This window comes from Belonocnema kinseyi, chromosome 9, assembly GCF_010883055.1.
Source record: "Belonocnema kinseyi isolate 2016_QV_RU_SX_M_011 chromosome 9, B_treatae_v1, whole genome shotgun sequence".
Lineage (NCBI taxonomy): Eukaryota > Metazoa > Arthropoda > Insecta > Hymenoptera > Cynipidae > Belonocnema > Belonocnema kinseyi.
In genome coordinates, this window is record NC_046665.1 from 103,627,545 (window position 1) to 103,640,896 (window position 13,352).

Consider the following 13,352-nt stretch of genomic DNA (forward strand, 5'->3'; position numbering starts at 1 on the left):
GTGCAAATGAAAGCACTCAAAGTGGCACTGTTAAATTTTGAACTTTAAAAATTGAAATTAAAAAATCAATCAATGAACTTTAAAATTTTCAAAATTATATAATTTTAAGGAATTTTAAGCTAGAAACATCAAATATTGAACAATGGAAAAAATTGTAACTGAAAACTTCTTAAATTAGAAATTCAATTATTTTCTTTTTAAATAGTTTAAACACCCTTGGAAACCTTGAAAATTTTATTTCAAAATCTTGAGAAATCTAAGAGTTGTTTTAAATTTAAAATTATTTTGAAAATTTTTTCAGATCTTCTTAATATCGGTCAAAATTAATTGATTTTTTTTCTACAATTTTCAGAAAATCCAGCAAATTTTAGAACATTTTCTCAAGATTCCTAGGAAAATTAAAAAAATGTCATTTTGAAAAATTATTTTAAGAGAATCTTTAAAAAGCTTTTCAAAGATTTAAACAAAAGTTTCAAAAAATATTCTAGAAGATTTTAAGAAAACTTTCTAAAATTTGCATGATAATTTTTTTATTTTTTTGAACTCCTAAATATCTCTTAAAATTAGTCAATTTTTTCTAAAAATGTTAATTTCTAAATTGTATATCAAAATTTAAAAAATTTACTTACAAATTAATCAATTTTATTAATTTTCAATTAATCAATTTACTTGTCTTAAATAAAAATTCAAATATTACTGAATAATCAATAATTAATCTCTTTTTTTCAGTTGAAAATTTCGAATTGAATGGGTTAAAAATTGAATATTTTGGACTGAAACAATATTTTAAATGTAATAAAATCCTTTAATTAAGAATATGTTATTATGAAGCTATTTTTAAGTTGAAAATAGTTTATAAACTTTCAGTCACACTTTTAGGTTGGTTAATGATTAAGACTTTCAAATTGAAACCGTTTAAGTTTTAACGTTAAAATGTGAAAATTTTGAACTATTTTAACATCGTTTTTGTTCACTTTTTATCACTTAAAGTACAGATAAATTAAAATTTTTTTTTATTTCCTTATTAAATGAAAATGTTTTGTATCCAAAATTTCAACATCAAAGGGTTTTATTTTTTATTTGTTCTAGTCTTTATGAAAGCATTTAAAAATTCTTGAAATTAAAAATGTCAGGTTAAAAATAAACATTTTTAATGGAAAATTTTTGGAGTAAAAAAAATTCTGAATTACGTATTGTAAGCTAAATAATGGCATAATTGAAAAACAAAAGTCAACTAATTATTTAAAAACGGTTGAAATCGAACGTGGAAAGATTTTTCTTCTATATATATTGTTAAATATTAAATAATCATTCTTTTTTCTTAATTAATTTTTTTAAATTAAATGGATTAATAAGTGAATACTTTAGAACGAAACAATATTTTAAATTTAATTAAAGCCTTTAAATTGCGAATATATTATTATAATTAAGTTCAAAATAGTTTATAAAGTTTCAATGGAATCTTTTCATTTTTTTAATGACTTTTGAATTGAAACAGTAACAATCTGGAGGTTCTTAAGCTTTGAACGAATTTAGAAAAGTTTTATCAGATAAATCATTCTTCAGTTTTTAATATTTAAAGTACGGATTAATTGTAACCCTCAAGCGGTACACTGGTGCGAATTCGCACCCGAAGTTTTTTCATTTTGTTGGCATTTACGCAAACACAGCTGCAGCGGATTATCCCCATATATATTAAATATATACGTTAAATATGCGTGACATATGCTAGTTGTTTATTATATATTCAATATATTAAATATTTAATGTTAACATTGAAAAAAAAAATTCGCACCAGTGTACTGTTTATCTACGTTCGGTCGGAGTGTACCGTTTGAGGGTTAAAAATTAATTATTATCATTTTCAAAATTATTCATATTCATATATGATCAACAAAAAAGGGTTTTTATCCTAAATTTTCGATTTCAAACGCTACTAATTTTTAGTTTGTTAAGTCTTTACAAACGAAATTCAAAAACTGTTTTAAATGAAAAATGTACGCCTAAAAATAAAAATCCAGAATGAAGAGTTTCTAAAGTAAAATATTTTTGAATAACGCATTTTAAACGGAATAATATCATAATTGAAAAAAAGAGACCAATTCAATTAATTATTTTTAAAACAGCTGAACAGATTTTTCTTCTGAAAATTAGTAAAAATTTCCGGTTCAGCGACCACCCTGAAAATGCTTATAAATTGCTCATTAAATTCTTAAAGCAAAGAAAGGTCGAAAGACACTAACCTGGTGCCTCGGATTTAGCAGCCTGAGCTCCTGGTTCGGACTGCGCTCCTGACTGCTTCTTCTCCTGAGACTGCGACGACTCCTGGCCGGGAGTTTCCGGACTCAAATTATTATTTCTGCTCGATTCGCTCGGCTTTGGGATTACCTGATCCTGTTGAGTTTCGGATTTTGTCGGCTCGACGCCATTGGCAATGACCTTTTCGGGTTCGGCTTCCTTCTCGGCATTATTGGTGGAGTAGGTGGTGGGAGGTGGCTGATAGACAGGAGCTCTATGATCTTGCACGAGACTGAGTGGCTGCTGGGGGTGGTTCGCTGGCTGCAGCGTGACGTAACTCAGACCACTACTGGTCAAGGGCTTCATTCCACTGCCGGACTCTGATCCTGGAACTACCTTCTGGGCCATCATGTTCATCGGCAACATCGAGTGGCCTGCGGACGACGGGGATGCACCTACTCCTGGCATTGATGACTTTATTGCAGATGCACTCATGCCCCCCTTCTCAATCAATTGTCACCAACTCTTAAACTCTAAACAATAGAGAAACACCCAATTTAATCCACGTTATTTTACACGGAGAAAAATTTCAAGAGATTAATTCACGGAATCGCGTAATTTTAGTGCTACAATTTTTACGTGCTTCAAAGTCTCGGACTCTATGATCTAAAAGCATGGAATTCGAGATTTGAGAGCAAAGGAGCACGGTCTAATGTCTGATACTTTGGAGACCTGTGCTTTAAAGCCAAGGGTTCCGAGATCTTGTTTCTCGTGCCAAAGTGTGATAAAATCAAGGAGCAGTGCCGTGAATTAATCTCCTGAAATTTCTCTCCGGGTAGGGACCGTACTTAAATTATAGAAGGACCATACTTAACCCCTTCGTTGGCAGAGAGAAATCGACAAAAAGTACCCAAAATGGCAGGAATGTTTTTTATCCTAAAAAATTGTATCCTGTGGTTTTTGGGGTCGCTGAATCTGAATTTAAAATTCAAAATCGCGGATCCAATATGGCGGACGAAAATACAAAAAACGGCTTGATCTAGATTAATATTGGTACTTACGGGTTTTTGGGATCGTTGAACCTGAAACGGAAGTCAAAATTCGAAAATTTAAAATGGCGGATCCAATATGGTGAATAAAAATACAAAAAAGGCTCAATTTCGATCAATCTTGGCACTTACGGATTTTGGGGATTGCCTACTACTCGCGTTTAGTAAATTCTACGAAGCCAACACTAGGATCTACTTTGTATGGTTTAGTCTATTTTGAATTTTCCAATTTTTAAGTACCAAGATTTATCCAAATCGAGCTGTTTTTTTGTTTTGTTTTTTCGTCCGCAATAAAAATTTTTTACTTCAGATTCGGATTCAGCGACCCCAAGAACCCGTGAGTACCGAGATTGTTCTAAATTGAACTCTTTTTTTTTTGTATTTTGGTCCACCATATTGGACCCGCCATTTTGAATTTTGACTTCAAATTCGGATTAAGCGAGTCCAAAAAACCCGTAAGTACTGAGATTTATCCAAATCGTGCAGTTTTTTGTATTTTCATCCGCCACATTGGATCCGCCATTTTGAATTTTTGGCATTTTGGCTCCGGATTCAGTCCCCCCCCCACCCCCGAACAAGACTTGAATAGAAGATCGGAGTAAGTTAAATAGAAAAAAAGAAGATTGACGCATTATGCGTCAATGCCAACGAAGGGGTTAAAGTACGTAATTTTTGAAAATCCGTTTTCGTAAAACATCAACTTTTTGTTTAAAATTCATATATTGTTGCTGATTAATCAACTGAAATCTTTCTTGGATGAAGACTATTTTTTCTGAAAATTTGGGTTTTTGATTTAAAAATGTATCTTTTTTAGTAAAAATATTGCGTCTCACTCAGATAAAAATGCAACTTTTTCGTTGAAAGTTGAAATATTTTTGGATGAAAATTTAACTATTTATTTAAAAATTTATCTTTTTGATTTGCCAATTCACCTGTTTTAGTAGAAATTTTATTTTACTCACACAAAAATACAACTGTTTGGCTGAAAATATAAGAATCTTGTTAAAAATTCATACTTTTTGGTAAAAATTCGACTATTTAGCAGAAAATTAACTTATTGTTTAAAATTCATATTTTGGTCATTTAAAAATGAATAGGAATTTTCTTTGGATGAAAATTTTCCAATTTTTTAAAAGTTTTTTTTTTAATTCACCAGTTCAGAAGAAAATTCATTTTTCTTAAACAAAAATGCAACTGCTCGTTAGAAAATTTAACTCTTTTTTTTTTAAGATTGTCTTTTTGATTTAAAAAAAATCACCTGCTTTAGCAGAAATTACATCTTTCTCGGATAAAAATCCAACAACTTTTTTGAAAAACCATACTTTTTGATTAAAAGTTCTACTCTTATGTTGAAAATTTAATTATTTCGTTGAAAAATTACTTGATTAAATGTAATATTTGGAATTGAAAAAAGAAATAAAAATTCTTTCCGAATGAAAATTCCAATATCTTACAACAAATTTTGTTGAAATTAAAAATCCATATTTGTTAAGAGTAATTTCATCTTTCTTAAATAAATATTCGACCATTTGATTGAAAATTAAACTATTGTGTTAAAAAAATCATACTTTTTGGTTGAACAACCAACTGTTTTGTTGTGAATTTAACTATTTCGTCGAACATTTACTTTTCTTTAAAATTTATAGATTGATGTTGAAAAATGAACTGATTTTTTTTTATGAAAGTGCATCTTTAAAAATACTCTTGTCTTTGTTGTAGTACAACTTTTTATCTTTCTTGGATAAAAATGCAACTATTTGGTCGAAATTTCAGCGATTTTGGTAAAAACTCATCCTTTTTGGTTGAAAAAATGCCCGTTTTTGGATTGGAAATTTAATTCTTGTTCTAGAAACTTATTTTTTGGTTGAAAATTCATATTTTGATTGTCAAAAGTCAACCGAAATCTTTCTTAACAGAAAATTCGACTATTTTGTTTGAACTTATCTTTTTGATTTAAAAATTCATCTTCTGTACAAGACCTTTTTTAATGAATATCGCCACTTTTTGGTTAAAAATAATTCTTCTTTGCTTGAGTATTCAACTACTTTGTTTTAAATTACTATTTTTTAAAATTCTTTTCTAGATTTATCTTTTTTTTAGTTCATTTTTATTGGGTAAAAATGTGTCACTTTCGTGGAAAATTATTTTTTACTGAAAAATCACATTTTTTGTTTTAAAATTCAATTTTTGCAGAGAAAATTTGTCTTTTGACTTTAAGGTGCAACAATTTAGGTAACATTTTTATTTCTTTCTTGAGGGAAAAATCTTATTTTTTTTAAAATGCGCCTTTTTGGATAATATACAATAACTTGCATTAATTGTACAGAAATTTATTATGAATTTATCTTTACGCACCAAAGAAACCTGCTGATTAATAAACGAACCTAGCTAATAGCAATTTTCAAACATTTAGGGAAATCAGAAATTCGGAAAAAATCTTCTAAAAGTCAGAGAATTTCTATAACTTTCAAAAAATGTCAAGCAGAACACATTTGCACTTTTTCAATTGAAGAGCCCGCGGTCTAAACCTGTTAACTGACCTTTCAGAAATTTTACACGGCGAAGGAAAATTGTTCCGCAGGCCCATGCTGTAGATACCAAAACGCGATTTTTAAAAATCCATTTAAAAAAATTTAAAGGAATTTTGCCATTTCGTTTGCGGGATATCGAAAGCATATAAACCATGTACGAAAAAAATACAAAAAAAAAAATCGAAAAAAACTTCAGTTAACAGATTTTGACCGACGACCCTTAAATTTTAATTTGAAATTGTTTTATTTCATTCATAAAAGATTCCATGTTAAAAATATTACAAGTTTAAGGATGTATGCTACGTACAATCAATCTCAAAAGTTGCCTATCTTTGAAATGATTGATAAAATTGAAAAAAAATTGATCAATTATTAATTTCTGTGACTCTTGACGCAGGCTTCTTACCACATTCCAGAAAAAAAAATTCTGGTTAAAATTGTTTATTTAACACTAGTTTTTTACAGGATCAGTTTTCCCTTTCTATTGTAGGAAAAAGTTACCATTCTTATTTAATCCTAATGATTAAGGCCTCATTTTATTCTACAAAGGATTTTTGTAATATCTATTTGGGTGGATTTGATTAAAAACAATAGTTTAAAAATCATAAAATGAGGCAGGGACCATCAGGATAAAATAAGAATTATAACCTCTCTCTCTCTACAGAGACAGCTAAAACTAGAACTCCAAATAACTATTGATAAATAAAAAATTCTGGCCTTTGATTATTAATGGACAGGGAAAAATATTCAACTGTTTTTTTAATTGTTTTTAATTCATCTATTTTTGGGAAAATTAACTTGTTTAAAATTAATATTTTGGTGTTGAAAAATCAACTAAAATCTTTTTTGGATGAGAATTCGAGTGTTATCTTGAAAAATTGTCTTTTTAATTAAAAAATTAATCTATTTTTCTGGAAATTTTATCTATCTTGAATAAAATGCAACTGTTTGGTTGAAAATTCAAAAATTTTGATCGAAAAGCATCTTTTTTTTTTTTTTGAAAACCCAGTTTTTTTGCAAATTCAAGTATCTTTTTAGAAAATTCACTGCTTATTGAAAACTCATACTTTTATGTTGAAAAGTCAAATCAAAACCTTTTTTTGGATGAAAATTCAACTTTTTTTATTGTTTACAATTTGTGTTTTTATTTAAAAAATGCATCTACTTTATTAGAAACTGTATCTTTCTTAGATAAAAGTTCAACTTTTTGGTTAAAAATTCAACAATTTTATTAAAAAATAATCTTTTTAGGTGGAAAATTCAGCTGTTTTGTTGAAAATTCGTCTCTTCGGATTGAAAATTCAAGTATTATTGTAGGAAATTCACTTGTTATTTAAAAATCATTTTAACGTTGAAAAGTCGATACAAAATCTTTTTTGTATTAAATTTCTGTACAGAAAATTCGTCTTTTGTTAGAGGTTTCAACAATTTAAACAAAATATTTTTTTCTTTCATGGCTAAAAAACCTTTATTTTTTGAAAATGTAATAATCAATATTTCTACCATATAACTAAATTTTCAACAACAAAAATATTAATTTGAACCAAAAAGGTGAATTTTTAACAAAAAGATGAACTCTTAAGGAAAAATATAATAACTGATTTTTTAAATACATACTTGAGTTTTGTAACAAAATAGTGAAATTTTTAATCAAAGGGATGAAATTTTCGACAAGAAAGGCATATTTTCAACAAATTAAGATTTTCCAGTCGAGATAGAATAAAATAATTGATAATAATTCCTAAATTTTCAAGAAAAAAGTTCATTTTTACCCAAAAAAGTGGAAATTTCAAACCAAGATTATTTTTCTACCAAAAAAGAAGAACTTACAATTAAAAAAGATTGATTTTCAAAAAAATAGTTCAACTTTCAACCAAATAGATGATTTTTCAACTAGGAATAGAAAAGTCAAAAAATTACCTTTTTACCATAAAAAAAACATATTTTTAACAAAATAATCAATTCTCAACAAGAAAAAAAATCAAATGTTTTTCTGTAAAATATTTAAATTTTATACCCGAAAAGGAAAATTTTGAATAGCAATCTTAATTTTTAACCAAAATGGTAGAATATATTTATGAAAAATACTTGCATTTACAACAAACGAATTGAATTATACACAACAAAGTTAGTTTTTAACCAAAAAAGTGGAAATTTCAAAACAAAAAAATTCTTTTTAAACAAAAAATACGAATTTTCAAATAAAAAAAGACCAATTTTTAACCAAAAAAAAAATTATTTTTAACCAAGTCATTAAAGTTCTTAGAAGACAGTTAAAATTTGTTTTGAATAGAAATTTTCAATCCAAATGTACGAATTTTCCGTCCAAATATTTCAATCAAAAATGCAAAAGTTACATGTTTAATTTCAAAAATTCATTTTTAACCAAAACGCAAACGGAATTTTTACAAAGGAATTGAAATTCTCAGGAGATAATTGAATTTTTTTTTAATATGAATTTTCAATCTAAAAGTACGAATTTTCTTTCCAAATAGACGAATGTTCAATAAAACAGTTGAATTTTTTAACAAAAAATATTTTTTTAACGATATACTTAAATTTTCAACAACCGAATTAAATTTTTAAGTCAAAGACGAAATTTTTAAAGCAGCTGAATAATCAACAAAACGAATTCTCAAAGCGAAAAATGTAATAATCAATATTTCTACAAAATAACTAAATTTCGAACAAAAAAAATTTTTAATCGAACCAAAAAGGTGAATTTTTAACAAAAAGATGAACTCTTAACGAAAAATGTAATAACTGATATTTTAATAAAACAATTGATAATAATTCCTACATTTTAAAGAAAAGAGTTAATTTTTACCCAAAAAAAGTGGAAATTTCAAATAAAGATTATTTTTCTACAAAAAAAGAAGAACTTACAACTAAAAAAGACAGATTCCCAACAAAATAGTTAAACTGTCAACCAAATAGATGATTTTTCAACTAAAATAATTAATCACCCAACAAATAAATGATTAATCTTTCAACCAAAAATTGTCTAGTTAAATTTTGAGTTAAAAAAAGAAATGTTCAACCAAAGAAATGAACTTTTTAACAAGAATGACGCAATATTCAATTAGAATAGTTACATCCAGTGACTAAAAAATGTTCAACAAAAAAATCTAATTTGTAAAAAAATAGTTAAATTTCTAAACAAAGTGATCATTTTTCAACTAAAATAATAAATCTTCAACTGGAATCTTTGAATTGTAAACCAAAAATGTGCATGTTTAACCAAAAACATGAATTTTTAATTAGAATAATTTAATTTTCAACCAAGAAATTTTACACTAAAGAAAATTTATCATCCAAAAATAAAATGGTAAAGAATATTCAAGTTGAAATATCTCTCATTTCGATATCTGGAAGTCTGGAATATAATTAAATTAAAACTAAATACTGACGAAATAAGATATTTGGAAGGCAGTTAGTTGAGAAAAATAGCAATAAAAAGAGCGAACATTAAAGTTTAAATAAGGTAAATAAGCTAGAGATAATGGTATCAGTTTCATAATGTAAACCTCACTCAACGAGCGGCATTGAAATTTATTACCTATATCCATTTTTTTTTAAAGTATTTAAAACTTTTATAAATACATTCTGTCACGTGACGCCACGTTACTTCCTAAACTGATATCAGTAGAAGGCAATGCGTAACAAATAAGGAATTTACCAAATTTATCAGATTCATTTTTCTACAATAAATTAGTTCAAATATTTAAAATAGGTTTTTAAACAATATTTTTTACCTTTTTCTTAATTCAGCCTTGCGCCTAGTAACATTAGTTTAATAACCTTGGATATTTTCTTTTGTAGCCTTGAAAAAATGTACATTGAAAGTCGTATCGGAACTTTTACAAGTCTTGAAATTAAAATTTAAATGAAGCTATATTTCTCTCAAATTGATTTATTTGTCTTGCATAATAAAACCTTCTTTTTCATTTTCTTTCAGACCAATTCGTAACAGCTAAATAAACACAATTGGTGTGCCAAAAGTCTTCTATTTTTTAGAATTTATTTTTCGGCGCACTCTGTTCAAACAAAAACAAATTTAATCAACAAACAACCTTGATTCAAACTCTACGGATAAAAAGTTTTCAAATAAAAGAAAATACCATTTCTTAACGCCTAATTTAGTTATAATAGTGGTGCAAAATGCCTTCTTTGCAAGTCACTAACAATATTTTCACGGAGGAAGTTGGCATAGAAACCAATTTTGGAGCATTCTCTCAAAAAAATCTATAACTCAATCCGGATTTCAATTGCACTCAATCACCAAAAAAAAAAAAAGAATAAATAACGTTAACATCTCTTTACATCACAAAATTTCGGAGCAGTCCCTGTAGCGAAAAAAAAATCTTTACCCAAATAACCAGCAGGCAGGGCTTGCGAATTCATGAATTAAACCGAAATTCGATTCCCAGGAGGGGAAGACGGCAGGTTATGAATCACAGTAAAGACGAATGGCTCTCGTGATAAAAACTGGTGATTCCCGAAAGAATCGAAAACCCGTGCCGAGCGCGAACCCCGCAACTACACACAATCGAACATAAATCCAATTTCGCCCTCTAGGTTATAAAATATAATTAAAATTGTTTGCAACACATGTCTCTCTAAACTGTACTGAAGCGTCCGAGTAATATCAAGAAGCAAGAGAAGGGCCGGGAATAGAGGTGGGGGAGGTAATTAGGGGAGTAAACATAAACACGAATCGACTTTTATCCAGGGTGGATGATCGGCCGCTGGATAAAGTCCAGGTTGGGAATTTGCTCACTGAAATTCTGAAGGTGTGAAAAGTTACCTCACGCCGGGCAAGTTGACTGGTGTATGCACTTTTCTCGCAATGATCTCAGCTCGGAGGTTGACCGCTGCTTTCACACACCACGGTTAACTCATCTTCCCACTAACTATCCCCGCGCACAAATCACTTTCTTCCTACCACCATCCGACACGATGCGACTGCAACATCGCGATTTCGTATGAAAAATCCACTTGAGCAGCCGAAAAACACTAATTAGAACGACAAAATGCCTCGCACAACAGAATGCCGTGGCTCCACCGCACCGCACGAAAATCCAGGAATGCCAGACGTTAGATGGCGTCGGTTCGGACGCCATATGTAACACAGACTTGTGACGTCACAAAACGCGCGGGAGGGCGGAGACGACCAAAAAAACCCAAAACTTGAATAAAATATGGAAAGTTATCGACAATAGAGTGCCTTTTTATGAAAGAATTTGTAAAAATGAGAGGGGGATTCTAACCTCCCTCACTTCTTTCTAACCTATTTTCTGAAATCTCTTTGTTTCCTTCAAAGAGAGAAATTATATCTTCATTAATGTGTATGGCATATTTTTTGTAAAATGATCAATTTTGTTTTTGATATTGACATTTTTCAAATATTATCAAAATCACTCGTATGCTCTATGATTGGTGGAATTTAGTAGAGAGTTTGAACCTAGTTTGAACAGATATTTATTATTTATATTGTTTGTTTAAGATAAGAAAACTTGATTTTCAACTAACGAAAATAGCAATTATCAATACAGGTGTGTTAATCATCTCTTTAGTTGAGTATCGAAATCTTCTATTCTTTACGAGATTAAATAGGTTTTGAATCAAGCAGTAATAAACTTGGTAGGTTCTTGAGTTCCGTAGTTGACTACGAGACTCATAAAAATTCAAAAGTTTTTTCTTACAAGGAAAAAACTGAAGAAAAAATTTATAAATATAATTCAGAATCTTTGGAAGTCTTTTTCCAAAATAAAAATACTCTATTTTATCAATCTTTATCTAGCCTTAAAAGGTTGAGAACGACTTCTCAACGCCCTTAAACCTCTAATTAGTCTCGTTTCCCCCACCCTTAAAATAATTTGACTTTAGGCGCCTTATTTAAAAACCAGGGTTGTTCCAAAATACTAATTAGGAAAATCCCAAACTTTATAGCGCTACACATTTTTCTTTCAGGTTAAATTTTCAACCAAGAAATCAATGTTGGACCAAAAAGATCAATTTTCAAACAATAAGAATAATTTTCTACCAAAAAGTTGAATTTTTAACAAAATAGTTAAATTTTTTAAGAAATTATTGAATTTCTGATGCGAAAATACGAATTTTCTACAAATCAATTAAATTTTCCACTAAAACAGATTAATTGCATCACAGAAAAAGAAATTTCTACCAAAAAAGAATAATTCTCAACAAAACGTGTACATTTTGTACAAAATAGTTGATTTTTCAAACAAATAGGCGAATTTTATACCAGAAAATACAAATTTTTAACAAAATGCATAGATTTTTAATCAAATAGTAAAACTTTAAACAATGCAATGTGACTTTTCTACCAAAAAAGTTGAATTTTTTCAAATAGTTGAATTTTCAATCCAAAAAAGCGAATTTCGTACTTAAAATCCGTAAACACGAACGTTGAACAAAATAATTGAATTTTCCATGAAAAAAAGATTTTTCAAGAAAAAATGAAAAATTTCTAACCAGAAATGAATTTTTAACCAAGAAGATTGATTTTTTTTATCAAAAAAGATGAATTTTCAACTATAAAAGATGAATTTTCGATCCGAAATGGAATAATTAGATTCACAGTTAAAAAATTCATTTTAACCATAAAAAATGAATTTTCAACAAAACGCATAAATTTTTACCCAAATCGTTGAATTTTCAACTTAAGAAGATACATTTTTAAGCAAAAATAGAGCATTAAAATATTCTGTTAAATAACTAATTAATTTCTTTTAACAAAATGTTTAAATTTTTAATCATAAATATTCAACCACAATTACAAAAATTCAACCGAATAGTTCAATTTCCAACCAAACAAATTAATTCTCAAACAAAAAGATCAAATTTTCACATAGAAGATTAACATTTTACCACAAAAGACGAAATTTGGACTAAATAGTTGAATTTTTAAATTCGAAAAATAAATGTTCAACCAGGCATAGAATAGTTCAATTCATATTTAAAAAACTAATTTTTAAAATATAATGATTTTCAATAAAATATTTGAATTTTGAACATTAAAAAAAAATTTTCAAACAAATAGTTCAATTTTCAACCAAAGAAATTAACTCTCAACGAAAAGGATCAATTTTTCACCTAGCAGATTAATAATTTATCACAAAAGACGAAATTTTTTTTTATCAAGAAGATTAGTGTTCTGCCACAAAAGATAAATTTGCAATAGAATGCATGAATTTTTAATCAAATAGTTGAATTTACACCTGAAAAAGATAAATTGTCAACCAGACATAGAGGAATTAAATTTTACATTACATAACTAATTTTCAACAACAAAAAAAGAATTTTCAACAAACTACACTAATTTTTAACCATAAAAATGAATGAATGATTTGTTAATCAAATAGTTGAATTTTCAACTAAAGAAGTTAAATTTTTAATTAAACATAGAGTATTTAAATTTTTCGTTGAAAAATAATTTTAATCCAAAAATACATTTTTTTTAAACAAAACACTTCTAAACCATTAAGAACGAATGTGCAACCAAATAGTT

General features: G+C 27.9%; 1 protein-coding gene across 3 annotated transcripts in view; it reads right to left on the reverse strand.

The window, feature by feature from the left end:
- The window catches only part of LOC117179602 (intracellular protein transport protein USO1-like), a 56,454-nt gene that overhangs the window by 33,902 nt on the left and 9,200 nt on the right, over positions 1 to 13,352 (reverse strand). Inside the window, exons 1-2 of one of the 3 annotated variants that reach the window (XM_033371580.1) lie at positions 10,626 to 10,937; positions 2,244 to 2,771 (exon numbers count right to left, since the gene is read on the reverse strand). In XM_033371580.1, coding sequence (XP_033227471.1) covers positions 2,244 to 2,733 — 490 coding nt within the window. In that variant the 5' untranslated portion in view covers positions 2,734 to 2,771; positions 10,626 to 10,937. Of the gene's footprint in view, positions 1 to 2,243; positions 2,772 to 10,188; positions 10,375 to 10,625; positions 10,938 to 13,352 lie in introns of those variants that run through there. The other 2 variants (XM_033371582.1, XM_033371581.1) reach the window with 2 other exon arrangements.